This window comes from Ananas comosus, linkage group 6 (genome assembly GCF_001540865.1).
Source record: "Ananas comosus cultivar F153 linkage group 6, ASM154086v1, whole genome shotgun sequence".
Taxonomy (NCBI): domain Eukaryota; kingdom Viridiplantae; phylum Streptophyta; class Magnoliopsida; order Poales; family Bromeliaceae; genus Ananas; species Ananas comosus.
Window position 1 is genome coordinate 8,500,475 of NC_033626.1, and position 27,456 is coordinate 8,527,930.

General features: G+C 38.0%; 1 protein-coding gene across 1 annotated transcript; it reads left to right on the forward strand.

The window, feature by feature from the left end:
* On the forward strand, positions 9,335-26,711 carry LOC109712106 (probable nucleoredoxin 1). Its single transcript, XM_020235536.1, has 5 exons — positions 9,335-9,586; positions 23,829-24,311; positions 24,426-24,905; positions 25,598-25,996; positions 26,280-26,711. The coding sequence occupies exons 1-5, from the start codon at positions 9,335-9,337 to the stop codon at positions 26,508-26,510; spliced, it is 1,845 nt and encodes a 614-aa protein (XP_020091125.1). The 3' UTR covers positions 26,511-26,711.

Below are 27,456 nucleotides of genomic sequence, written 5' to 3' on the forward strand. Positions count from 1 at the left end.
GCAATTACTGACCTCAGCTCAATGCACCACTAGGCCCCAAAAGAAAAGGGTAAGTAACGACATATAGTAATATGCAATAAATAGCGAACACAAAAACTGCTGAAAGAAAGCATGAATGAAATGCTATACTACTATGTCTCCAATAAGCATGATGTCATGGTGGTGTACATCTACGCTATCATAAAGTAACATATCCAATACATGCTAATATGCCTCAACATAATGAACAAGTAAACCTCGCAGTACCATATGCCAAAAATATAAGGAGTACGCTCTATCAAAGATAACCCAATATACTATGATGCAATGTATGAAACCGGCAAGTGTACTATACACCCCATTGCTATGTCATGAGCATGTCACCTAATCCAACTACTAAGCCTATCTAGTAGCGATTATTCATTCTCAACACCGTGTCGATTTCCATTTCCAATCAAGGACCTACCAAAGGTAGTCCAGCTTGTGCCGCCTAAGTGCCTGTGGTAGCCCAACATCCCTACTCTTGGAATGTGTCTGTCCCACTCGACCCCGTAGGCTTCTCAATATCGCACGAGCGAACATAGGTCGCGAAGGCTAACTCCGGAGTGCCGGCTTGTAGGGAGCAACCCTCACAAGTATGTGCGAATGAGCACAAATGGCAAGCAAGCATAGTCCAAGTCTCAAGTATCCAACCCTCATGTCTCTAACATGATATAGTCACTAGCATCTCGAAGATCTAGTTCTAAGTCACAAATGAAGTTCCAACATTCTCTAGGTCTAATGCCCCTTTATGACACTTAGACATNCTGTAGGGTGCCTTTGAGATCGGGGTAGTCCCGGGGACGAGATCTACCACAAACTCAATCTCCCTATCAGGGGGCATGCCTGGAAGCTCCGCTGGAAAGACATCTCCAAACTCTCGCACTACGGGGATATCCTCAATCCTAGGGGCGTCCGCATCACCCCGCAACACGACAGTAGCCAAATAGGCTACGCAGCCTCTACTAATCAACTGCCTAGCTCGAGAGGAGCTAATCGTCATCGTAAACAGCGAACTCTAACATCCTCGGTACACAACCTCCGCCTGCCCTGGCTCTCTAAAAATCACCGTTCGATCTTTGCAATCGATAGTGGCGTAGTACTTAGTCAACCAATTCATGCCCAACACAACCTCAAACTCCCCGAGTTTATGCAAGGCTAGCAAATCAATGGGCATGATCCAATCTCCAACCCGAATAGGGCAGCTGGGGCAAAACTCCCGAATGTCCAAAGAATGGTCGGGTACAACGACTCGTCCCAGGTGCAACAAGGATACAATTTACAGGTTCGAAATTCCTAATCGTGTGATCTCAGATAATGGGCCGGCATTCAAATCTCAGAAAGTTTATCGACTTCCGGCCAAATACAAGATTGATTGGCGTTCCTCTAGCATATATTATCCACAAGCAAATGGCCTTGCAGAAGCCTTTAACAAAACGCTTGGAGAAATTCTTAAACGAACAGTCTCTAAGAACAAACGCGATTGGCATGAGAAAATACAAGAAGCTTTATGGGCCTATCGCACAACAGTTCGTACTCCAACACAAATGACTCCTTATACATTAGTATTCAGGGGGGAAGCGGTGTTACCTCTCGAAGTAGAGCTCTCCTCTTTAAGAATTGTAGTGCACGAGAAGCTTACAGAAGAGGAACAGATAAAACTTAGACCGGCCGAGCTAGAATCGTTAGAAGGTCAAAGGCTAGTAGCCAAACAAAATCTTGAACTTTATCGAGCTCAAATGGCACAATCCTATAACAAAGTGGTTAGAGGACGAGTTTTTAAGCCAGGAGATTTAGTGCTGGTCCAGAAAAGGCCTATCATGGCACGCCAGTGCCTTAAAGGAAAATTCGAGCCTAAGTGGGAAGGACCTTATATCGTCGAAAAAGTTTTTGATGGCAGGGCCTATCAACTTATTGATTGTGAAGGGAGACATCCTTTGCCTCCAATTAATGGTCGATTTCTGAAGACATACTACTGTTGACCTTCTTCATCCCCAGTTAATCCCAACGCTGCCGAGTATCAGCTTTACCAACTACTCGACGCCAACTCGAACGCTACCGAGTACCAGCTTCACCAACTGCTCGACCTCAACTCTGACGCTGTCAAGTATCAGACAACTACTCGACCTCAATTCCGATGCTGCCGAGTACCAGCTTCACCAACTACTCGACCTCAACTCCGACGCTGCCGAGTACTAGTTTCACCAACTAACTCCGACGCTGCCGGGTACCAGTTTCACCAACTACTCGACCTCAATTCCGACGCTGCCGGGTACCAGCTTTACCAACTACTCGACCTCAATTCTAACGCTGCCGAGTACCAGCTTCACCAACTACTCGACCTCAATTCCAACGCTGCCGAGTACCAGCTTCACCAACTACTCGACCTGAACTCCAACGCTGCCGAATACCAGCTTCACCAACTATTCGACCTTGACGTTGCTGAGCCTAGCTATAACACGATAATGAGCGCATTGAAAGAAAACATCAGCACCGGAGATGTACATTCAAGCTTTGCGCTCATATACACTCCGGTGGGGGCATTTGTTAAAAAAAAAAAAATGATGATCACTTCCCTAAATTCACTCCTCCACTATCTCCTACCATTCCCTCCATTTCTACCACTTTCTCCACCATTTTTTCCACTTTCTCACCATTCCTACTACTTTCTCCACCATTCCCTCCACTTTCTCACCATTCCCACTACTTTCTCCACCATTCTCTCCACTTTCTCCACTTCTCAATCACTCCCTCCACTTCTCCACCATTTACTTTTCTCTTCACCATAAACCTCCACCACCCTCTATTTATATAAAGAGAAGTGAACAAAGAAAAAAAGAGAGGATTCTACTCACAAAAAAAAGAGAAAAGAAACTTGGATAAAAAAAAGAGCCAAATAGAAAAGTGGGTTTAGATTCTCTCACTTTTATTTTTTTTTCTCCCTCTTCTCTCCTAGTCAAGGCACTCCATACATCGAGCTTTCTATGCACACTGGGCTATACATGCTGTCATCAACCTCTACTACGCCGGGTCATCGTCAACCAATAAAAGACGACCACTCGTCGCTATTCCTACACCTTTGCTGACTGTCGTTGCCCCGTTGTCGTTGATCCCGGAGTGGTACACGTTCTCTTTTGCTAGTATGGTGTCATCATCGACCAAGGAGGTGGCCATCCGCCTGCTGTTGCTGCGCTGACGACAACGACGACGATGATCCGCTTGACGCTTCGCCGTCGGCGGTAAAGGCGGCGACAGCAACAACAATGATCCGCTTGACGCTTCGCCGTCGGCAGTAAAGGCAGCGACGACAACGACAACGATCCGCTTGACGCTTCGCCGTCGGTAGTAAAGGCGGCGACGACAATGACAACGAACCGTTTGACGCTTCGCCGTCGGCGGTAAAGGCGGCGACGACAACAACGACGACGATGATCATCCGCTTGACGCTTAGCCGTAAGCGGTAGACGACGACAACGACGACGATGATCATCCGCTTGACGCTTAGCCGTCGGCGGTATACGACAACAACGACGACGACAATCCGCTTGACGCTTGGCCGTCGGCGGTAGACGACAACAACGACGACGACGATCCGCTTGACGCTTAGCCGTCAGCGGTAGACGACGACAACGACGACGATGATCATCTGCTTGACGCTTAGCCGTCAGCGGTAGACGACGACAATGACGACGACTATTCGTGTCACGCCCCGAGCCCGATCCCTTTTGGCCGGTTCGAGAGCGTCAAACAGACGCCGAACGGACAGAGCTTCCCCCGTCCGCCCAAGGCCTAACACAAGTATCAATAGAGTACAAATTTGCATAAGCGGAAGCATACACAATGGCTTGCACGAGGGCAAGCAATAGCCAAGGTGAAAGAATTAGCAATTCGATATACAAGTAATATGACTAAATTTAAATCACATACATGTATCCAACTATAATCAAGTTCTGTCACATTCTCGCATCATTTTTTTTTACATCTCATTTCTCCCAAAATATACCTTTTGACCTTTAACATAAATATCCTTTCATTCATTAAGGCAAGTTCATAATACTAAAATCATCAAATACAAAAGACGATAGTAAAGGGTATGCAGCTACAAAATGAAATCCATCTCATGCGGTCTCTATCTAGGGCGCGATGCCCTTACCGCGATCATCTGCCGGCTCGCTCGGTCCCGGCTCTGTGGAAATAGTGGGGTGAGAACTACAACAAAGTTTCCAGTGGGTTTGGCAACCAACCACGCCGACTATCCCACTAGGTCTAATCAGGCATAATAGAAGAAAGAATAGATAATAACCAACTAACAAATGCAGCTAATATGCCTGAACGATAAATAAAACTATGCTCGATAGAATGCTCATGATGAATGCAAGATTAACTTTTAATTACCCAATCTCATGGCTAGCCCGTAGGTTTCGCCCTCACAAACTCACCAACCCAAATCCCTATTGTCGGGGAGATAACCGCTACGACCCGACGGGACCGCCCTCTGGGGAGATAACCGCTACGACCCAGTGATGACAACTCCGGAGCACATCGCCCGAGGGGGAGCTACCGCCCTCGAGCAAGGACTATTAGGTGAGTACAATCAATCCTTAACTTTAAGGATTCCAAGTTCAATCCATTCCTTGACTTCAAGGAGAACCATGTACATGTGACCCTTAATTCTAAGGTGTTTATGTCATAATGTTACTAACCCAATTTACTTGCATTCTCTAACCTCTACTAGTATCATGTACACTGCTTGTTCTTGTTCTTGTTCTTTGTCATTGATACCATACTTGTTTTCTAAGTCCTCTAGACTCGTCAATGTCACTTTTGTTTACTAACCCTTCTAGGTTCTTGTCACGATCATGCATACATAGGGAGTATCATTCGCACGAACTTACAAACATTTAACATGCATTTGAATTCACATCATGCTACAAGAAGCTTACAATTTAACCCTATTGTGCATAATGCTCAATTATACTCATATGCTCAAAAAAAAATGACACTTAGACATAAAGAGATTTCCGGTATCCTTGGAATGCACCACCCATCTTAATGAAGTAGTGGATGAAGAATACGATGTCTCCCGAAGGTTAGGAACGCCGAACTTTGCGCCCTAAAACCCAAATAGTGCTAAATTAGCCCCTTTATACACGAACTATACTTAAACATTTTCGTATCCTCAAACGGAGTTGTCCCACGCGTTTAGGACACCCCCAATTAGGTTTCTACGGGTTCAATTTGTCCCCGAAAAATTCTAGGGCAAAAGCCCCAAATTTGAACCCTAACCAAGCCCTATATGGTTTGCTCTTGGATTGATCTCATTCCTAAGCTAAAAATGGCTTAGAATCCACCAAGAAGTTCTCTAATACCATCACAAAGCCTTTCTACTCATCCCTAGGGCATCCACTTGGTGCCCTAGTGATCCACCATGGGAGCACCATGAAGAACCCAAGTTTCCATGTGTTCCAATGCCTTTAGAGGGTTTCTAGGATAATTAGAGGATCAAAATCCCAAAATCCATGGTCTAAAACCAAACCCTAGAGTTCTATGAGCAAAAGAACTCACCCTTGCCACGAGCTCACCCAAGTCCACCTTGTTGGAGAGCCACAAGATCCTCTCCAAGCTCTTCTTCTTCTCCTCCTTGCTTCTTCTTCTTCTTTCCCAAACCCTAGCCCAAGCTTTTAGAGAGAGAAAGAGAGGAAATGAGAGGGAGAGGAGAGGAGAGGGGTTTTGCTGTGAAAATGGGAGAGGGGTGGGCCAAATATCATGTTGCGATATTTGCAAATAGGCCCCTCAACTTTAATCCTGCAGCAGACCTATCCCTGCTGCCAGAGCCCCTGTGTACCGGTACACGGATTTGTGTACCGGTACGGGCCTGCGCAGAAGCCCAAACCCGAGAGCAGACCCTCTCGGTTGCGCAGTTTGTGTACCGGTACACGGGTCCCGTACCGGTACACCTTCGCGCAGACTCAAACCCGAGAGCAACCAGTGCTCGGGTCGCTTGCTGTACTGGTACAGCCATCATGGCATACCGGTACACAATGCTCCAGAATGCTGTTTTTGCATCGTTTCGACTCTACTTCGCGCCGTTCGATGCCAAAACCACTCCAACACTTCGTAAACTCATTTTTGCTCTTCCAACCTTTTTGGAATGCAAAATGGAACTTTACAAATCCACTTCTCTCGACACTTTAACCAATTTGATTAAAGTTCGATTATCGTTTTCGGGTTTCGATACGTTACAATTCGTTTGACGCTTAGCCGTCGACGGAAAGCTCCAATCAAATTATTGATTGCTGCTATTTTTGAATTGGCTTTTGTCAAAAACAAGTTGTGCATGATGGATGATTTATGTGCACATGCCAAGTGTTAAACAAAATGCCAAAAAAAATTTGTGCATAGCGCATTGTTCATGCACGCGTGCTAAGCGTTCGATGAAATGCCAAAATTGGTGTGCATATAACAGAATGTCAAAGGAAACTTGAGCATCCTGCATTGTTCATGTACGCATGCCAAGTATTCAATAAAATGTCAAAGGCAATTTGCACATTACTTGTGTGCGTGTCAAATGCTTGATGAAATACCAAAGAAAGCTTATGAATGATGCATGGCCGACATTGTTTGGAGAAATACCTTGAAAATGAGAGAAGTAGAGAAATGATAATTGTCGCTTTTCCTCTTTTTCAGTTGTATTAATTTTTGTATACCGATGTACAAGAGTAATAAAAGAAATGCATTCTATTTTGCTAATTATCATAATTGACCAGCTTAATCGGAGGTTGTCTAAATATGAATAGGCGTAATTAATTAGAAATCTTTATGATTTTTAAGGACTATAGAACCTTTAATCTCGATTTTTCAACATATAATCCCCTCGTCTTAGGCAAACGCTTTTAAATTTTTAACTCACACAATTGGCCATAAGATTATTGTATCCACCGATCATTACATGAAATTTCACGACTTTTAAAGCGATTTCAGTGAAGGTTCCACAGTAGGGAAAGTCTATATTAAATTTTTATCCATAGGAATAAGTTGACCATATTTATAAGGAAAAAAAAACTAAAATGGGACATTTGAATTAATGGATAGATAGATTCAACACAACTCATTGCAGTGTACAGTAGTTGAGTTGTTCTGAAGCTAAATAATTTGGTGAAATGAAAAAAATTATTTTTGCAAAAATAACTTTTACAAAAGTAACATTTTAGTTCGATTGTTTGGTTGACTGTAGAGTAAAACATTAAAACTATAGTTTTGTAATTTTAATTACTAAATTATATATAAGGAGGTAAAATTATAAACAAACGACTTATACTCACAATTTAAATTAAAATTTTATATTTATATTTATATTTAGAATGCAAAATTATATTTTAAAATTTAAATTTAAATTTAAATCTGAATTGAATTTATAATTAAAATTTAAGATAAAAATTATATTTACAATTTGAATTTAAAGTCTAATTTATAACTCATAACTAAAATTAAATTCTAAAATAAAAGTTCAACATAGAAATTAAAAAATTTATTTAAATTTGAATTCATAATTTGAATTATATTTAATTTACTCTTAGTTCTTAAATTGTGAATTCAAATATGGATTCAGAATTTGAATTAATATTTAATGTAATTAAAAATTTGAGTTTAAATCGCAATTCAAATTGAATATTTGAATTTATAATTCGAGTCTAAAGTTCAAACTGAAATTCTTTATTGAAATTAAATGTAAATAGCAAATAAAATTGAATTTGAATTTCAACTTAAAAATTTAAATTTTAAATTCAAATTTCAGTCCATAATTTGAATTTATAATTGGAGCTATTTGAATTCAAAGTTCAAATTGAAGTTCTTAGCTAAGATAATTTGATTAAAATTTAAAATTTAAAATTTAAATTTAAATTTAAATTCTAGAATTCAAATTAAAATAAAATTAAAATAATAAACAATTAAATGTAAATATAAAGTAACAAATTTGAATTTAAAAATTTTATGTTGAAATTGAATTTACAAATAAAATTCAGGATGTGATTATGATTTTAATCCAATTAAAGTAAAATTTAACTTTAAAAATAAATTCAAACATTAAATTAAGTTACGACCAGCTATAAGTACTTCTTAATTTACCTAAAATTTTCACTTTTGGTGACTTCCCAATTTTTTTAAGTTGGAGTAAAGAAAAAAGATTTAATTATAACTCATTTTATTAATCTAGTTTTGTAAAATAATTTTTATATTTAAATTTACAAATCAAGCAACTGATAAAATTTTATTTTTTAAAGATGTCACTTTTGGTGCTTCCATTTCGATCGATCCAATCTGTTATATCAAAACAAACACTTAGGCTGCGTTTGGTTTGGGTATAAGTAAGAACTGCTAGTTCCAGGAATAGGTACAAGTTCAGGTATTAGCAGGAACTAGACCAATTTTACGTTTGGATGAAAATTGGGTTGTTCCTAGGAATAAGATAAATAGTATTTGGATGGTTAGATTGGAACAAGAGGAATAAGAATTATAATTTGAAATTAGAATTATATTATGTAATTAATTAACACCAAAATATTATTTAAAAATAAATAATAAATTAATTATTAATAATTAATTATAAATAATAATAATTATTAGTAATTAATTATAAATAATAAATTAAAAATATCGATTATCTAATAATAATAATAATAATAATAATAATTAATTATTTATAAATAATAATAATTATTAATTATTCTTATTAATTAATTATAAATAATAAATTAATAATAATATTGATTATCTAATTATTAATAATAATTAATATTAATATTTATTAATAAATAATAATAATTATTANTATAAATAATAAATTAATAATAATTATCTAATTATTAACAATTAATTATAAGTAATAAATTAATAATAATAATTATCTAATTATTAATAATTAATTATAAATAATAAATAAATTAATTATTTAATTATTAAAATAATAAATAATGATTTAAATATATTAATTAGATTAATTAATAATTTACTACCTTTAAAATTAAATTTAGATTTTAATTAACCTAGTTCTCATCAAGGAACAAGCTAGTTCCAGAAAACGGATAGAACATCAGTTTCAACCTTATACCAATTTGTTTCAGAAATTTGAAAATTACTGTTCACAAAAATCGAACGTACTGTTTGAAAACAAAATGGGGAATAAGGCCCTCCCTTGCTCTCGAACCAAACTCTACCTTGAAATGCATGGTAAAACTAAAGTTCGGCGCCAACACTTCCAGTAGGGGACCACTCGTACATTCCACAATATTAAACCGAAGTAGGTAAGTAACCCCGGATGCCAACGGCGTTTACAAACGGCGAACATCCACCGTCTATAAAACCCTTCCCCTTTCCCTTCGTCATTTCCCTGCACCATAACCGGTGGCTGTTCGAGACGAAGGGGACGTACGGGTACGGGAACGCCATGTGGCCGGAGGATAATGCGGACAAAGGAGGCGACGGCGACGGCGGCGTTGCGACTCACGACCTGAAGTCGCTTCTCGCCGCCGACGGACGAGACTTCCTCGTCCGCAACAACGGCGATCAGGTCCCCATCCTTTTTCCCCAGTTCCCCTTAAACTCTCCTTTCCTTTTCAATTTCCCCCTTTTTTATTTTATTTATTTTTAAGAAAATATCCTCAATTCGATCCGATTCAAATTTTCCGTCCATGTTTTGAAAGTTCAAATTAAATTTTTACGACTTTTTCAAATAGTTTTCTGAAGAGTGTCGGTAAGTCAACGACGAGTTACTGAATTAGTATCTAAATTTTTGTCAAATTGCATATTACCGTGCAAATTTTATATTTCGAGTCGTTAAAAAGAAAACTTTTTTTTTTTTTTTTTCTATCTAACATTTGATCGATATATATTTTTCTATTTCTCTGTTCGTCGTGTTCGATTATTTTGTTTAGCTTCCACTCCGTTACGATATTTTTTTTCGTACTTCGTCGTCTTGGGTACCGTTGTTCCACGACACACTTATGATATAATTAGGTGAAAAATGTAAGGGGGCCCCCTCGATTATAGGGCATTTGAAAATTGCCCTCAAGTTTTATTTGTTTCTCTATATTTGGCGTTGATATTTTATGTTTTTCTTGTTTAAATCCTGGTTCAAGTTATTTCTAAATTAAATTCAGTTCGAAAGAACAGGGGCCAAAGTGAAATTTTAGTAAAATTTTGGGGCTACTAGTAGGAATCACCCTAAAGTTTCTTTATTCAGTTTGGTAAAAGCATAAAAAACTTCATGAACTGTGGATCATTTTGAATCGATTATCTGAACTTTCAAAATTTTAATTTTACTACAAAACTTTTAAATTTGTTTGATTTGTGTTAGTCAACAATACTTTGACTTCAAAATTTAAACTAATTACTTTTAATAAAGTTATAGTTGCAATAATTATATAAAATATACTAACTAAATCTATAAAGATAAAAAATGCATTCAAATTTTCAATTCAAATTACTGTTGACTGACTTAAATCAAGTAAATTGAAAGGTTGGGTAGTAAAAATCAATCTTTTGAAAGGTTACATAATTAAATCAAAATGGTCCATAGTTCATATAAGTTATGTATGTTTTTACAATTTTGTTTTAGCTTTTACATAAGGGAATTGCAATATTTAAAGCATCACCTTTTAGTGGGAATTCCCTCTTGTGTTTGCAATTTTCAGTTCCTTTTGCCTAATTATTGTATTCAGTTGATAAATAGCATTAATGATGAAAATTGAATTTAATAATGGGGCAAATCTTCACGTCCAATGTGAGTTTAGGGTACTTGTAAAACTTTATGAATCTATTAACATTAGACCTGGGAAATTATATTTAATTCAAATTTAGTTATTATTTAAAAGACAGTATTCAAAGTTTTAAACTATAATTAATGTAATGCAAGCGACATGCAAGCCCATCTTAAGAAAAGATTACACGTGTTGAGTTTATAAACTGTGAGAGTTTATATTTTCTTTAATAAAGGTTAAAATGTATTGATAATCCCTGTGCTATAGCAATATTACAACTTGATCAGTGTTCTTTTCATGTGAATATGTTAGTCCTTGGATGTCAATAATAGACCTAATTTTTCTTATAAAATGATCATTTTATTCTTCTACTAAATGATTCACTTATTTCAGTTTATTTCAAACATGGTTAAATATCATTGTGCATAAAAATGTAATGTTTTTTGAATAGTCAGGGAACAAAAGTGCTATATATATGAAAGTTTCGGCGACTAAAATGTTTCATTAGAAGCACAAAATCCTAGTTTTTTTTTTTTTTTTTTTTTTTTTGAGAGATAGGTAGCACGCTACCCGCTTCGTTTACTTCATTTAGAAATAAACTTAGCTGGAAATATGAATCAACTAGGATTCGAACTTGGGTCTCGGGTACCAACCACCAAGTCCTTTGCCACTTGCTTTAGGGACGGTCGGTCACAAAAACCTAGTTATCATATATTTTCGTACCTTTATGTTGTATGTTAATTACTACCTTAAAGTGGTCAACATCCTACCTTATGGTAGGAGGCCGGGTAGGGCCGAGTCACATTTGAGGAGGCGGGAGGAAGGATTGATTGAATCACAATCGAGATCCGTGGACGATGTGTGTGTATACTTTAAATGAATTCATTGCACCTTTCTAACAACTCGACTTTTTGGAATTAATGATTAGCACAACAATTTTACATTAATATGCTACATCAGTTAGTAGTTGTAGGGATATCATTTTTTAATATTTCTTAAAGGATAAGGCAACCTCCCTTATCCCTGCAACCAATTGTCCTACATGATAAGGTTACAGCATCAGCTATGTTATTCGTGCCAATCTGTAACTAGAATTAGATATTATAAGGTTGAAGTAAAATTTTAATTTTTTTAATATTTATGTTTTTATTTCATATTATTACTTTCTTGTTTGTTCTTGTTTGTTCTTGTTTGTTCAACGGAGGAATGCACAAGTACCAACATCTATCTAATCTAATCTAACTACATTAAAGGAGGATTTGGGGGGACTATAGGGTGACACGTGTCTCCCCAAATTTCCCTTCTCTCTCTCCCTCTGTATATATATATATATATATATATATATATATATATATATATATAGANCAATTTAAAGTTTCAAAGTTTAAAATTTTAAATCTCTAAACTCTATAAAATTAATTAATTAATTAAATTTATTAATAATTAGTTATATATTATATAATTAATTAATTTATTAATAATACATATAGTAAATCGCGCTTCAATCTTCAAATTTTTTTTATTCCTCTCTACTTATATTTTATTTTTAACTTTTAAATTTTAATGTTATTTTGAAATATATATTTCAATTTTAAGTTTCAAAGTTTAAAATTTTAAATCTCTAAACTCTATAAAATTAATTAATTAATTAAATTTATTAATAATTAGTTATATATCGTTGGAAATAATATGGCAGCGGAAACTTACAAACCGGATAGCCAACGTATCCGGGAACCCGAATCGGATCGGATTGCCTGTTTTACAAGCCTTTTTGGATCGTCCTTGTCTCGATACTTCTGGATCTCCCACGCATATGCCTTACGCCACAGATCGGATGCAGATCTGATGTGACGGATGTCAATCGAAGAGGGCTATCAGAGTCCACACTCCAAAACCCCGGGAACATAGGTGGAAATCCTAGAGAGGAAGAAGAAAGAGAATAAGGGAGATATTTTGTAGGTTCTTACGAATTTGATCGTATTCGATCATCTCTTGACGGGAGAAAAATGGGCCTTATTTATAGAATAACGGAACCCCTAAATATCCTAAATCTCATACATATTAGGATAAGGATCGGGATATCTATTAACATATAATAGATATTCACTAGCAGATACGTTTCTTAACTGATAAGAAACATATAATTATATTCTTATCCTAAACTTGTTAGGATAAATCTCAATCCACAACTTAAGTGGATTGGGTTCAATTAAGACCCACCAATGTGGACACACCACATGGTTACAATCTCCCACTTGGCCTCATTGGCCAATTCTCTCTCATTCATTCATCTCTTCATACGGGTAATGGAGTGTGCGACCTGACGAAAGAATCACATGCAGGAGTACTATATTAAGTCACCACCCAACTAACATAGTATATCACTGACTTAATTCGTCTATGCCCTAGACGTTTCAACACACACCGGATCAAGCATCACAAAGTCCCTCTCCTGTAATGATAGGGCTCGACCCCACCGTTATTTCTTGTACTCATGATTATCTCAAGTAACACAACTGAGATAACCGTCCGGGCAATGAGTCACAAGACTTACGTGGTATGTTATCGAAACATCTTCCTCAGCCCCTCACGTTAATCCATATTGGTTCAAGCACTTTACTAGACGTGCTCCGCGAGATCGTATTTTCTCATGACCCCGAGTTACACGCTAAGTTAGTTACTTTGGACCTCCACTTGATAACGTAGTTCTAAGTCGAGGGCATAAAAGGGTTAGTGCTCACACAGTGACATGGAGGGAAGAACTTATGTCACTCTACTAACTGGTCGACAAGTACATACAGTATGATATATATACTATGGCGGAGCTCCCATTTAATGGGTCATGTCACGCTCTAAAACGCCATACGAACCTTGGTCTAGGTACCACTAAGGTATATATCTAACCACGACAACTCAAGTCATCTCTCTAACCTGAGCACTTAGGTTCGGCTACTATATAGCCTCGATATGAAATTTTACAAAAACAAACTCTTATATCTGACTCTTGAGAGTCTCATCTTAAACTAATTAAGGCGACTTTAAATTATATCAACACTTCATTTATAACATATATGAACAAAGTAATCATATTACAACTACTCAAGTTTAATATGATTATCTAGTCTCATCCTGCTCACCACCTAGGTGCCAGGGCGATCACCCGTGTGAGTGGGCTGATCTGAGCCTGGTGACTCAACGAATATGTGCCTACTAGCGTCAATTACGCAATCACATTAAAAGGAGAAAAGCATATTTTCATAATAAAGCGTAAGATACAAAATAATGTCCATATATCAAAACCTAGGAAGACCCAAACTCCTAACGTGGGTCTGGAACATATCCCTAGCTAGCGGCTTGGTCAACGGATCAGCCACCATCCTAGTGGTGGAGATATGTCTGAGAACGACCTCGCCTAGCCTAATCATCTCTCGAATGTAGTGAAAACGGATATCAATATGCTTGGTCCTGCAATGATACTTTGGATCTTTCACATACTCCAGGGCAGCCATACTGTCAGAGAACATCTCAACAGGTTCATTAGCTCGAGTCACGATGTCGAGGTGCTAGAGAAATCTCCTTAGCCAAACAGCCTCCTGAATGGCCGTTGAACAAGCAACGTACTCCGCTTCCATGGTTGACAAGGCAATACAGCTCTGCTTCTTACTGCACCAGGAAATTGCCCCATCTCTAACCATAAACACAGAGCCTGAAGTGGGCCTGCACTCATCTCTATCACCGCCCCAATCAGCATCATTATACCCTTTCAATCTCAAGTCCCCAGCTTGAAAGCAGAGAATGAGATCACTGATTCCTTTTAAATATCAAAGGATTCTCTTGACCGCTTGCCAATAAATGGGCCCCGGGTTGCTTTGGTAACGACTTACCAAACCAACAGCGAAGCAAATGTCAGGTCGAGTACACATCATAGCGTATATCAAACTGCCAATTGCACTCGCATAAGGAACCCTACTCATTTGCTCCTTTTCTTTATCCGTTTTAGGGCACTGATCAAGATTCAGAGTGTGATTCTTCTCCATTGGAGTGTCAACGGGTTTACAATGATGCATCCTAAAACGCTCTAAAATCTTTTTAATATAAGTTTCTTTAGACAAACCAAGAAGCTTTCTAGAGCGATCATGGATGACCTTCACTCCGAGCACATAGCTCGCCTCACCCATGTCTTTCATTTCAAAGTTGAGAGACAACCACTCCTTAGTGGTATTGATTAACTCCATGTCATTTCCAGCCAATAATATGTCATCGACGTATAGGGAGAGGAACACAATCCCTTTCTCTGTCTTCTTGACGTATACACAGTGATCCTCCTCTATCATGGACATACCGATAGAGGTAATGGCTTCATGAAATCTGAAATACCACTGTCTCGACGACTGCTTGAGACCATAGATGGATCTTTTAAGACGACAAACTTTGTCTTCTTGACCTTTGAGTACAACATCCTCAGGTTGATCCATATAGATCTCCTCCACTAATTCTCCATTGAGGAAAGCTGTCTTGACATCCATTTGGAACAATTCCAAATCTAGGTGTGCCACTAAGGCTAGAATCAAACGAATGAAAGCAAATCTCACAATGGGAGCAAATGTCTCGTTGTAATCTACCCCTTGCCTCTGAGTGTAGTCCTTGGCCACAAGTTGAGCCTTATATTTATCGATTGATCCATCCGCCTTGCGCTTAATTTTTAAAATCCATTTATTTCCAATAGACTTGCGCCCAGGCGGAAGGTCAACCAATTCCCATACTTGGTTCTTGCTCATAGAGTCCATCTCATCTTTCATAGCAGTCATTCACTCACTGCAAGCTGACGTCTGTAGTGCTTCTTTATAAGAAGAAGGTTCATCATCATCGAGCGGAGTGCACATGAAAATATCCCCTTCGATTTCAAAATGTCGACGGGGAATATGTCCACGTTCATTTCTACGCAATAGAAGGTCCGAACTGCCGACTTCCAAGGGTATGCTCTCATTCAACGAATCACTCCCACTAGCCAGAGGATAGCTACCACTTCCTTCAGCGACTTCGGGAAGTGATCGATCACCCTCAATAGCAGATGGGGTAGCGTCGTCCTGTAACTCATACAATCCGACGTCTCTTCGCATTTCACGAATGCTTGAAAAATCCCTTTCTAGGAATTCCACATCACGAGACTCAATCTCGGTCATACCACCATCTGGGTGTTCACCATACATCACATAGCCCTTCGAATTTCAGGGTATCTGATGAACACATGTTTGCTCGCTCTAGGGCCGAGTTTTCCGAATCTATGTGAGAGGCTGTGAACATATCCAGCTGAACCCCAAGGGCGTAAATAATGTAAACTTGGCTTTCTACCGCTCCACAACTCATATGGGGTAGTAGGCACTGATTTGCTAGGGACTCGATTAAGGATGTAGGCTGTAGTCAAAAGAGTATCTCCCAAAAAATTTATGCGTAGTTGCGCTTTGGCCATCATCGACCTAACCATGTCTAATAGAGTACGGATCCTTCGCTCTGCAACACCATTTTGTTGCGGAGTACCAGGAATAGTGAGCTGTCTACTAATGCCCGTTTGCTCACAATAAGTCTTGAACTGATCAGACAAGTACTCACGACCTCGGTCAGTGTGAAGTACCTTTACACTTCTTTCTATTTGATTCTCAGCCTCCGCAACGAAGCGCTTGAAGCAATCTAAAGCTTCAGATCGGCAAGAAAGCAAATACACATATCCATAACGGGAATAATCATCAATGAATATGAGAAAATAGCAAGCAGCATGCCGGGTCCTCACATTCATTGGCCCACAAATGTCTAAGTAGATTAGTTCTAAAGGATGAGAGACACGAGTAGCCTTACCGAAAGGCTTTCTACATGCCTTCCCAGCCAGACAAGGCTCGCACATAGATAGGTCAACTTTGGCGAGAGACCCCAAAAGGCCTTCTCGAGCTAGTCTATTCATTCTTTCTTGACTTATATGGCCAAATCTGGCATGCCATTTAACGGATTCATCACAGAGAATAGATGAAGAAGAAGAAGAAGCAAATGCAAACGAATCATCCTCCAAATCTAATTTAAAGAAACCATCAACTAATGTACCATATCCAAATAAAGTACCATGAAAGGAAATATCAAGGCGGTCTCTGTCAAAATGAAATGAATATCCTAGATGCAACAAAGCTAAAACTGAACATAGATTACATCGAATTCCGGGTGCATATAGCACGTCCTGAAAAAGTAAAGTGCGGCCACCACGCAACTTGAGTTGGTACGAACCGACTCCAAAGACTTCTTCCTTCGTGCCATTCCCAAGGGTGACAAACTGTGTGCCAGACGGTACTCGATGATAATCTACGAACCCCACTCGATCACGAACTATGTGTTTGTTTGCTCCTGTATCCACAATCCAATCAGGAAGAGAATGAGCTACTAAAGCATGAGAGCAAACAAAACAGTGTGAGTTGAGTGGTAGGGTTACCTTTTTCGGCTCAGGACAATTCCGAGCGAAATGACCCTTCTTCTTGCAATTGTAGCATTTTAGCTTTGTAGCATCCTTATTGCCAGCGCGCTTGCCTCTGCGGCGCTTTCCAACTCCACCCTGAGGAGCTTGATTCCATTTCTTCTGCGCTCCATTGTTGTGATGCTTTTTGCGCTTGGGTGCAATCCCACTGCGCTTCTCGGAGCGTGCAACAAGAGCGACAGAACGGTTCACTTCTAAGCGCTCTGCCTCGAGCTCGAGATGGCGCGAGATGTCATTAAACGTTTTAATGTTCTCGCTGTGCGTCATCAGGAGCTTCATCTGGGACCATTCAGTATCAGGCAGTGAACGAATCACTGCTAGAACTTGTTGCTCATCAGTGAGCTCGTTTCCAGCAGTCTTAAGGTCCCGAATCATGGCGCTCATCACACGAAGGTGCTCAGCCATTGAATGCTTCGGGTCTTTAATATACTGTAGAAACTTGAGATTTAAGGCACGTAGCCTCGTAGATGAAGTTTGACCAAAAGTAATCTTCAAATTGTCCCACATGTCCTTGGCAGTTTCAAAGATCTCAAACTGTCCAATGAGGTCGTCTTGCATGGCACACAACATAGTGTACCGAGCAGCTCGATCCTCCTTGATCCATTTTGCTTTTACTCTTTGTTCGATAGAATGAGAAAAAGTACACGTCTCAAATTTATACTGTTAGGGTGTAACTGAGTAGTCTAATATTATTCCGGTTTTGGTTCTTGTGAACGTTGACATCGATTCGTTCCAAATTTACACTCTCGGGGCATAATATAACAATATAATTAGGTTTTACATTTTGTTCGGCTGAATGAGAAAAAGTACTTGTTGCAAAGTTATACTGTTAGGGCGCAACTGAGTAGTCTAATATCATTCCGGTTTTGGTTCTTGTGAACGTTGACATCGATTCGTTCGAAATTTACACTCTCGGGGCATAATTGAGCAATATAATTTGCTTTTACTCTTTGTAGGCATGACTCTTTTGACAGAAAGGGTTTCAAGAACCCCTTATTCATTAAGCAGGTATTGTATTTTCCGATGCCAGATATCATAATTCTTTCCATCTAGCTTATCATCCCTGGTGAGATCAGCTATGATATTTTTGGAAGTCATTTCACTACATTCAAAAATAGGTTTGGACATTAGGCACATATTCCCAAAAAATTAACAAGATTGAAACATTATTCTCGATACAACGGGATCGAAAACTTCGCTATGCTCGTAATCATCACCGTGTTGGTTCAAAATATTACAATCTTATTAATTTTTTATTAATTTTGAAACTTATCCAAAAATTGGAACTGATCCATTTTGAAGAACACATCATTTTCTTGAAAAATATTTATATAAGGAGAATTTATCTCATAATATCATCACACAGACAAAAAATAATTACTTATGCCAAAATTTAATTTGAAAAATGTTGACGCTGCGCAAAACACATTTCTTTACATGGCCTTAATTATTACATCACTTTTGCATAATTAAAACTTACTACATCACTACAAGATGTACATCAGAAAAATAATATTCTACAGGAATGCTGCACATGTCGAACCCGTTTTTCCAAAATTAAATTTTGTTGAAAAATCACCGAAATAACATAAGTACTTATATGCCAAAAGATTTTATACAATTACACAAGTATAATATGCTACATAAGCATAAAAAAAACATCCACATAAGATAGATTAAACAAACAACACATGCATGTTTTAAAACTGGCATAAAATATATATGTATCCCAAAAATATTACTACGCAGGAAATTTAACTACACAGGAAAAAAAGATTTTTTTTTTTTTTATAAAAAAAAAATTTGCGCTGCGAGCCGGGCCGGGCACGCAGGGTCGCTTTCTTGCGCGCAGCAGGCCGGGCCGGGCCTGCAAACCTGCCCGCAGCCCGCGGCGGGCTGGGCCAGGCCCGCAAGCCCCCCGCACTGCTTGCGAATACGACCCGCAGCGGGTCGGGCCCGCATGATGCGTGCGGGTGCCGCTCGCTCCCGCAGCGGGCCTGGCCCGCGCTGTGCGTGCGGGTGCGCCCCGCTCCCGCAGCGGGCCGGGCCCGCGCTGTGCGGGCGGGTGCGCCCCGCGCCCGCAGCGGGCCGCGTCGTGCCGCTCGCAGCAATTTTTAAAAAAAATTATTTCAATGCACAAAGCAGAGAAAAAAAAATACTAACTTAAAAAAAATGCATATTTTATGATCAATATGAGAGAACTAAAACTAATTTAGTTTTTCTCTTTCCTCTTTTCAATTTCACAAAGAAACCAAAAAAAATTGCAGAATCGATCTACATCAAGGATTGATCAACGAAAAACATGCGATCTAAAACACACGCATCACAAGCATGATCATATAAAGCGAAAACAAGCATGCAGGCTTTGATACCAATTGTTGAAAATAATAGGGCAGCGGAAACGTACAAACAGGATAGCCAACGTATCCGGGAACTCGAATCGGATCGGATTGCCTGTTTTACAAGCCTTCTTGTATCGTCCTTGTCTCGATGCTTCTGGATCTCCATGCGTACGCCTTACGCCACGGATCGGATGCGGATCTAATGCGACGGATGTTAATCGAAGAGGGCTACCAGAGTCCTCTTCTATGTCCGCACTCCAAAATCCCGGGAACGTAGGTGGAAATCCCAGAGAGGAAGAAGAGAGAGAATAAGGGAGATATTTCGTGGGTTCTTACGAATTTGATCGTATTCGATCGTCTCTTTACGGGAGAAAAATGGGGCTTATTTATAGAATAATGGAACCCCTAAATATCCTAAATCTCATACAGATTAGGATAAGGATTGGGATATCTATTAACATATAATAGATATCCACTAGTAGATACGTTTCTTAACTGATAAGAAATATATAATTATATTCTTATTCTTAACTTGTTAGGATAAATCTCAATCCACAACTTAAGCGGATCGGGTTAAATTAAGACCCACCAATGTGGACACACCACATGGCAACATCTCCCACTTGGCCTCATTGGCCAATTCTCTCTCATTCATTCATCTCTTCATACGGGTAATGGAGTGTGCGACCTGACGAAAGAATCACATGCAGGAGTACTATATTAAGTCACCACCCAACTAACATAGTATATCACTGACTTAATTCGTCTATGCCCTAGACGTTTCAACACACACCGGATCAAGCATCACAAAGTCCCTCTCCTGTAATGATAGGGCTCGACCCCACCGTTATTTCTTGTACTCATGATTATCTCAAGTAACACAACNATTTTGATAGATTTATCTCAAATCCTTTTTATATAAATTTTTATAAAATAAATTATTGTATAAATTTACTTTGCGCATATACCAATTTTAATTACTTTTATTTAAATAGATTTAACTATTTAATTATTTTTATATAACTTTTATTTAATTAATAATTAGATTTATAAAACTATATAAAAATATTAAAAAAACTAAAATTTATTATAAAAATATTTTTATATCCGCAGGATTAAAGTGTTGTGGCAAGGATGCGTGCCGATTGTCGCTTGGCACGGTACGACACAGGCATGCCTCCGTGCCTACATGTGATACGGTTGTGTGCCGATGGATACGCATAACCTTCTAGTGGCATGCTTTGGTACGATTTTTTTTAGTTTTTTCTTGTTTCTGATAAGCTCTTATAATACTATTTTGAAAGATTTAGAAAAAAATAATTATAAATATTGGTTATGTATAGTTTATTACACCCAACAATTAATATAGTAGTAGATATTTTATGTATGGATAGTAAAATATAAAAAATATAACTGTAGCTCATAGAGAATAAAACTAAAAAATTGATAAACTTTGAAAATTTTTTGATTTTACATTTTTTTCAGAAATTTAAAAATTATAAAATACAAAATTAGAGAAAATTATTTTTTTCTTAATAGTTTTTATGGAATTTGTAAGATTCAATAATATTGATTCGATGAGAGACTGCATGATGACTAGATTAACTAGAATAGCGCTACAATTGCTCCAATAATTTTCTTTAATTTTAAATCTATTAAAAATATTTATTAAAATTTTGAAGAAAAATTTATTTTTTATTAAAATTTTTAAGAAAAGTTTTGAGATCTATCCATAAAAATTTAATAATAAATTATATGATAATAATTAAGCAAATTCAAATATCAATNATAAACTTTGAAAATTTTTTGATTTTACATTTTTTTCAGAAATTTAAAAATTATAAAATACAAAATTAGAGAAAATTATTTTTTTCTTAAAATTTTTAAGAAAAGTTTTGAGATCTATCCATAAAAATTTAATAATAAATTATATGATAATAATTAAGCAAATTCAAATATCAATTGGTTTAATTTATTTTTTTTATTTTATTAGTATTTTCCATCTTCTAAACCCCAAAACAGAATTCTCAAAGTAAAAAAAAAATTGTCATAAATCTCGTACCCAATGCTAGATTATCCAAAATAATTAAAAATCTGACTACATAATAACTTAATCAAGTATCTATTTTTAAAATTTTGTAAACTATAAATAAGGATTTGCATAATTTTAAATTTCTCCAAAACAGGAACTTTACAAGTTAGAAATATTCAAAACATGTGAACAAATTTTAAAATTGTAAATTTTTTATTTATGTAATAAGTACATCTTCGACTTGCTATTTCTTTGCCTTTTCTCTTAAGATCGAAGTGATCAAAGTAGAAATAATTAGAAATAGAAGGAATTGAAAGAAGAAATTAGAGAAAAATTATAATAAGTGTTGAGCCAATTAGGCGCGGATAGGTGGTAGGCCGAAATTTCTTTCAAAGGCATTAATTTGACCGTGCACCAGGAGCACCGAAAAAGTTCTAAAGAAGAAAACCGTCGCGCCAATAGGAAGTTACAGCAACCGCAAGCAGTTGTGAGCGGTTCGATCGGCTGAAGGTGGTCCGAGATTTTAGGAGGTAGTGGCCGATCATGTAATAACTGAATCAGGGGCGATTCTATAAATATGTCAATGATACTTTGAAAAGTGGTCTTCGCCCCTGCGTACAAAAGACCATTTTTATTTTCCTGCATCTTTCTTCCTCGCATTTACTGTTTTTCCTAGGAGTAGTTCTTGTAACTTAGATATTTGGAGTCTGTCTGCCCTATGGGCATCACTCCCTTGTAGAATATACTTGGAGTCTGTCTGCCCCACGGGCGTCACTCCCCTGTTCTTGTACTTTTCCATTTCTATTCAATAGAAAGTCACGCTCGGCTATTCGGGCCGACCAAATCTTGTGTTGTGCTAGCCGTTCGGCTCATCTCCCGGCTTAATTTCCGATTTTCCCCGCACATTCGGCTCATCTAGCCGAACCGGAGAGTGAAAAGAGTTTTCGAACCCGGCTGACCTGATCCCTCGTCAGCCGAATCGCTTGATCTGTCGAAGGGCGCAAACTTCGAGGGTCACTCTTCGCAGCCGTTTCGCATCCCGACGCGCTCCCAGAGGAGGATCGTTGACTAGGTCCAGGGTCGGGGAATTTCGGCTCCAACAATAAGAAAAAGGAGGAAAAATAGAAAGAAACAAAAGAGGAAGAGATGGTGAGAAGAAAAGAAAAGACTAAAAGAGCAAGTTGAGAAAAGAAAAGGTAGAACTGAATGACAGAGAGGGATGTATGCAGGACAAAAAATAAAAAAAAATCCAAAAGTAGCTAGGCACGAAGCACGAAGCAAAAGAAATAAAGGTTAAAACGTCAAATGTTGTGTGCCCATATAGGCACGCAATGGCATTGTGCCGTGATATCCTTTGGGTATCATGCTGTCTCGCACGAACCCTTCAGGCATAGGGGGTCTAAGAGAGACCCTCCTTGTATCGTGCCCCTTAATTGGTGACACGATACATATCGCTCCGTGCCGATCGGCACGGTGGATACTTTAAACCTTGGATAAATCATCATTCTGATTATCTTTCTAACAGTTCTGCATCAGTAGGAGTCTTAGGTATCTAAAATTGCTTGAAGAGAACAATGCGGTTTCTTGTGAATTTGATGAACCATTTCAAAATTTGCGAGAATGAGCTTACCTGTGCTTGTTGGATCCCTTGCTACTGGATTATATATTTTATGGAGTATAACTGTGAGCAACACAAATTTTGTCCATCTCTTATCTTAGGGACAGTTGTTATATAAACATTTTAAAGTTTTAGATAAAAAGCCTTTTAGTATGAAATTATATTATTATTATGAGATTATGTACGATGAGATGGTATATTGGATGCTTGATACTAGGAGTTTTTGTGAATTACTACCAATGAAGGCCCGAATTTGCTTGTTCCTTTATTTAACATTTGCATACATATTTGAAAAACCTACTTGTAAATGCTATGTAGTAAATCTTTATGTCACTATTTACACATTTTTTGGAAAATTCTTGAGAGTGTAAGCTTACTTCATCTTGTCTGATTCTCTCATATACTAATGGCAATTAAATGGCATCTTCTTTACTGAAAAGATATAGTTTTCCTGATATTTGTAGATATTAATTTCAGTCACTTGTTGATTTTACCGAAACAATATATTTTTGCCGACAACCAAACTCTCAATTATTGTAATTCACAGGTAAACATTAGTAGTCTAGATGGCAAGATTGTCGGTCTCTACTTTTCAGCCTCGTGGTGTGGACCGTGCCACCGTTTCACCCCAAAGCTGGTCGAGGTTTACAACGAGCTGTCCTCTAAGGGTGGCAAGTTTGAGGTTGTCTTTATCTCCTCTGATGAGGATGAGGACTCATTTTCCACGTATTTTTCGAACATGCCATGGCTTGCCATCCCCTTTTCTGACTCTCAGACTCGAGACAACCTTAGTGATCTATTTGATGTGGTTGGTATACCTTGCCTTGTGATCCTTGATGAGAATGGCAGGATTCTTACAAATAAAGGTGTAAGTACTGTGAAGGACTACGGATCAGAGGCATATCCTTTCACACCTGAGAGAATGGAGAAAATGAAAGAAGAGGAAGAATATGCCAGGGAGAACCAAACTCTTCAACGTGTGTTGGTTTCTTCCTCCCGTGACTTTGTGATCTCAAATAATGGGAACAAGGTATTTAGCCCCTTTTTTTTTTTATTTCTATTTTAGAATACTGAACATTTGTTCCCACGGTCTTTTGATATTCTTCGACTTGCCTTTTACGCTTAAATTCCTACTTTACAACAGGTGCCGGTTGCTGAACTAGAAGGGAAAATCGTCGGCTTGTACTTCTCAATTAGCTCTTTTGGATCGCGCCGCGAATTCACCCTACAGCTCGCTGAGATGTATAAGAAACTGCAGGAAAAAGGAGAGAGCTTTGAGGTTGTTCTGATTTCACTGGATGATGACAAGTCATCTTATGATCAAGGATTTTCAGCCATGCCATGGCTTGCCGTACCCTTCAAGGACAGGATTATCGATAGGCTTGTCCGATATTTCGAGCTTGAGACAGTCCCGACTCTTGTTATAATCGGCTCTGATGGGAAGACCCTTCATGCCAATGCTGCGGAGCTTGTGGAAGAGTATGGGATTGACGCATACCCTTTTAGTCCTGAGAAGTTGGGGGAGATTGAGCAAAAAGAGAAGGCAAAGATGGAAGCACAAACTCTGGAGTCACTACTTGTTTCTGGGGAGAAAGATTATGTCATTGGGAAGGACGGTATCAAGGTATACGAGTTACTCTCCTTTTTGTATAGCTTATTAAATTTCCATTGTGATTTCACAAGTTTGATAGCTTGGTAGTTCTAAGGTGATGCTATTATTTCTACATTTGTGTGTATTTTAGGTCAATGAGTTTCTACGCAAGTATAAGATCACAATAGCTGTAATGTTAGTAGTGCAGTATAAAACAGAGTATGGCATTGGCATGTTAATTTGTCAATTGCTGCTAAATATGTTGAGGATGAATCAAAGAGCTGATACTATATATAACGTTATGTCTGAACCGAGCGGCATAAGTTTTTCATTTCAATTTTATAGTGAAGTGATGTTTTTCTCTACACAAATGGACACAAGCACAAGCACTCGCGCACACACAAGTACCAGATTGATATGGAACAGAGAAAAATTATTAGTGAAGTTATTTTCAGTCAGCAGAATGAGCTACAGATGCACAAACAAAGTATCAAACTCGGTAGCTGGTCTGTGCCCGTGGCATCTTAGATAATTCACATATTAATGCTTCACTGCTTTGTAATTGTGGGAATAGTTTACTTCAATCTGTAAATGTGAGTTTGTACCCAGTCCTTGGCCTGTCCTGATTACAATTCCCAAAAGAGCTCATGAACTTCTTTTGCCTTAATCATCCAGTGGCTAATACCGTAACTTGCAAATATATTGATTTTGATATGATGAGTCAGGTGCCTATCTCGGAGCTCGTAGGCAAGAACATCTTACTCTACTTCTCCGCACAGTGGTGTCCTCCATGCCGAGCCTTTCTACCAAAACTCATCGAAGCATACCATAAAATCAAGGAAAAGGATGCTGCATTCGAAGTGATTTTCATCTCGAGCGACCAGGACCAGAGCTCTTTCGACGACTTCTTTTCAAAGATGCCGTGGTTAGCTCTTCCCTTTGGAGACGAAAGGAAGAAATCGTTGAGCCGCACTTTTAAGATCTACGGCATCCCCTCCCTCGTGGCCATTGGCCCGACAGGAAAGACCATCACCAAAGAAGCCAAAGAACTCGTTAGCATCCATGGGGCGGGCGCCTACCCTTTCACGAAGGAGCGGATTGAGGAGCTAGAGGAGCAGATACAGGTATAGTAACCATATTCTTTGATTGTTTTTTCTGAAAAAATCAAAAATTATTTATGAATTTTTGGTTGGCAGGCTACAAGTTACTAGAAACTATGATTTAAATGCGATTATGCAGGGTATATGTTACTTATATAAGAAGCTTTATTTTCGGATGTACTTACGTTGTAAAATTATCTTTCTGTTAGTGAAATCTCTGATGTTTTCTGAACGTTCTGTCGAACACCTAACTTCTCAATCCTACCAAATTTGTCTTGAATGCTGAAAGTTGTGCCTACGGATACAGGAGATGGCAAAGGGGTGGCCGGAAAAGCTGAATCACAGCCTCCATGAGGAACACGAGCTCGTAGTGACACGTCGGGCCGCATATGTGTGCGATGCTTGCGAAGAGCAAGGGAACTGGTGGTCTTTTTATTGTGATAAGTGCGACTTTGATCTTCATCCGAAGTGTGCGCTAAACGAGGATGGAGCTAAGGAGGGTTATGTTTGTGATGGAGATGTTTGCTATAAACCTTGAAGGCTTATTTTTTGGTTTCCTTTCAGGTTTGAATTTGCATGAATTATAAGTGGTCTTTAATGTAAAAAATATATATGTACTTTGTTTTCCATGGAAGAGTCATGAGAAACAACCTTGCAGATCTAATAATATTGTTGGATGTATTATTATTAATGGTGACGTCAATGTGAAGGAAAATATGATTATATATTGCAATCTTTATCATGAAATATAATTTAATTAATACTTGCTCCCAATGTTAAATGAGCTTTATCTTTCTTGTAACTCTTTATGTAGAGTATAACTCTGCGTGTAGAGTAGCGCTGGCTACTCGCTATCCAGCTTTGTTCGAGCTCCAGATTGATCACTTATTTAATAAACTAGTCGAAAATAAGTTGAATTTTTCAGTTCGAAATCTTAATGAGCCGAACACAAGTTGGGATTGGCTCACCCGTGTTCGGCTCAATATATATATATATATATATATATATATATATATATATATATATATATAAAGAATTGAGCTCCTATGCTTTTAAAAGTACCAAGTCATTAGTACTTGTAAGTTTTGAGCCATTGGATTAAGGGATGTGTGGTTAGGATGATGTGGACCCTCGTACTCAAAAGTTGTTTTCGATGATAGAGCTTTCGAATCGACGATCCATGCCGTTAAACGTTATCTAGAGTATTTAAAATTTCTAGAAATCAAATTTCATAATTTTTTGACATCATTTACTTTACGATCAAAAGCTCACAAAATTGATAATTTTTAACAGCCGGTATGGGATACTTGCTAGTTTAACGGTGTAAAAGAATTGGAATAGGTTGAATTTTTGATAGAAAATTCTATTCACTGCCTAGATAAAGATCAATAACTCCGATCTTAAAGTGAAGGATCCGATCATCCATTTTAGGACATCGTTCGATTTTGGCCATTCATTTTATGCCCGTTTGATGAACTTTATTA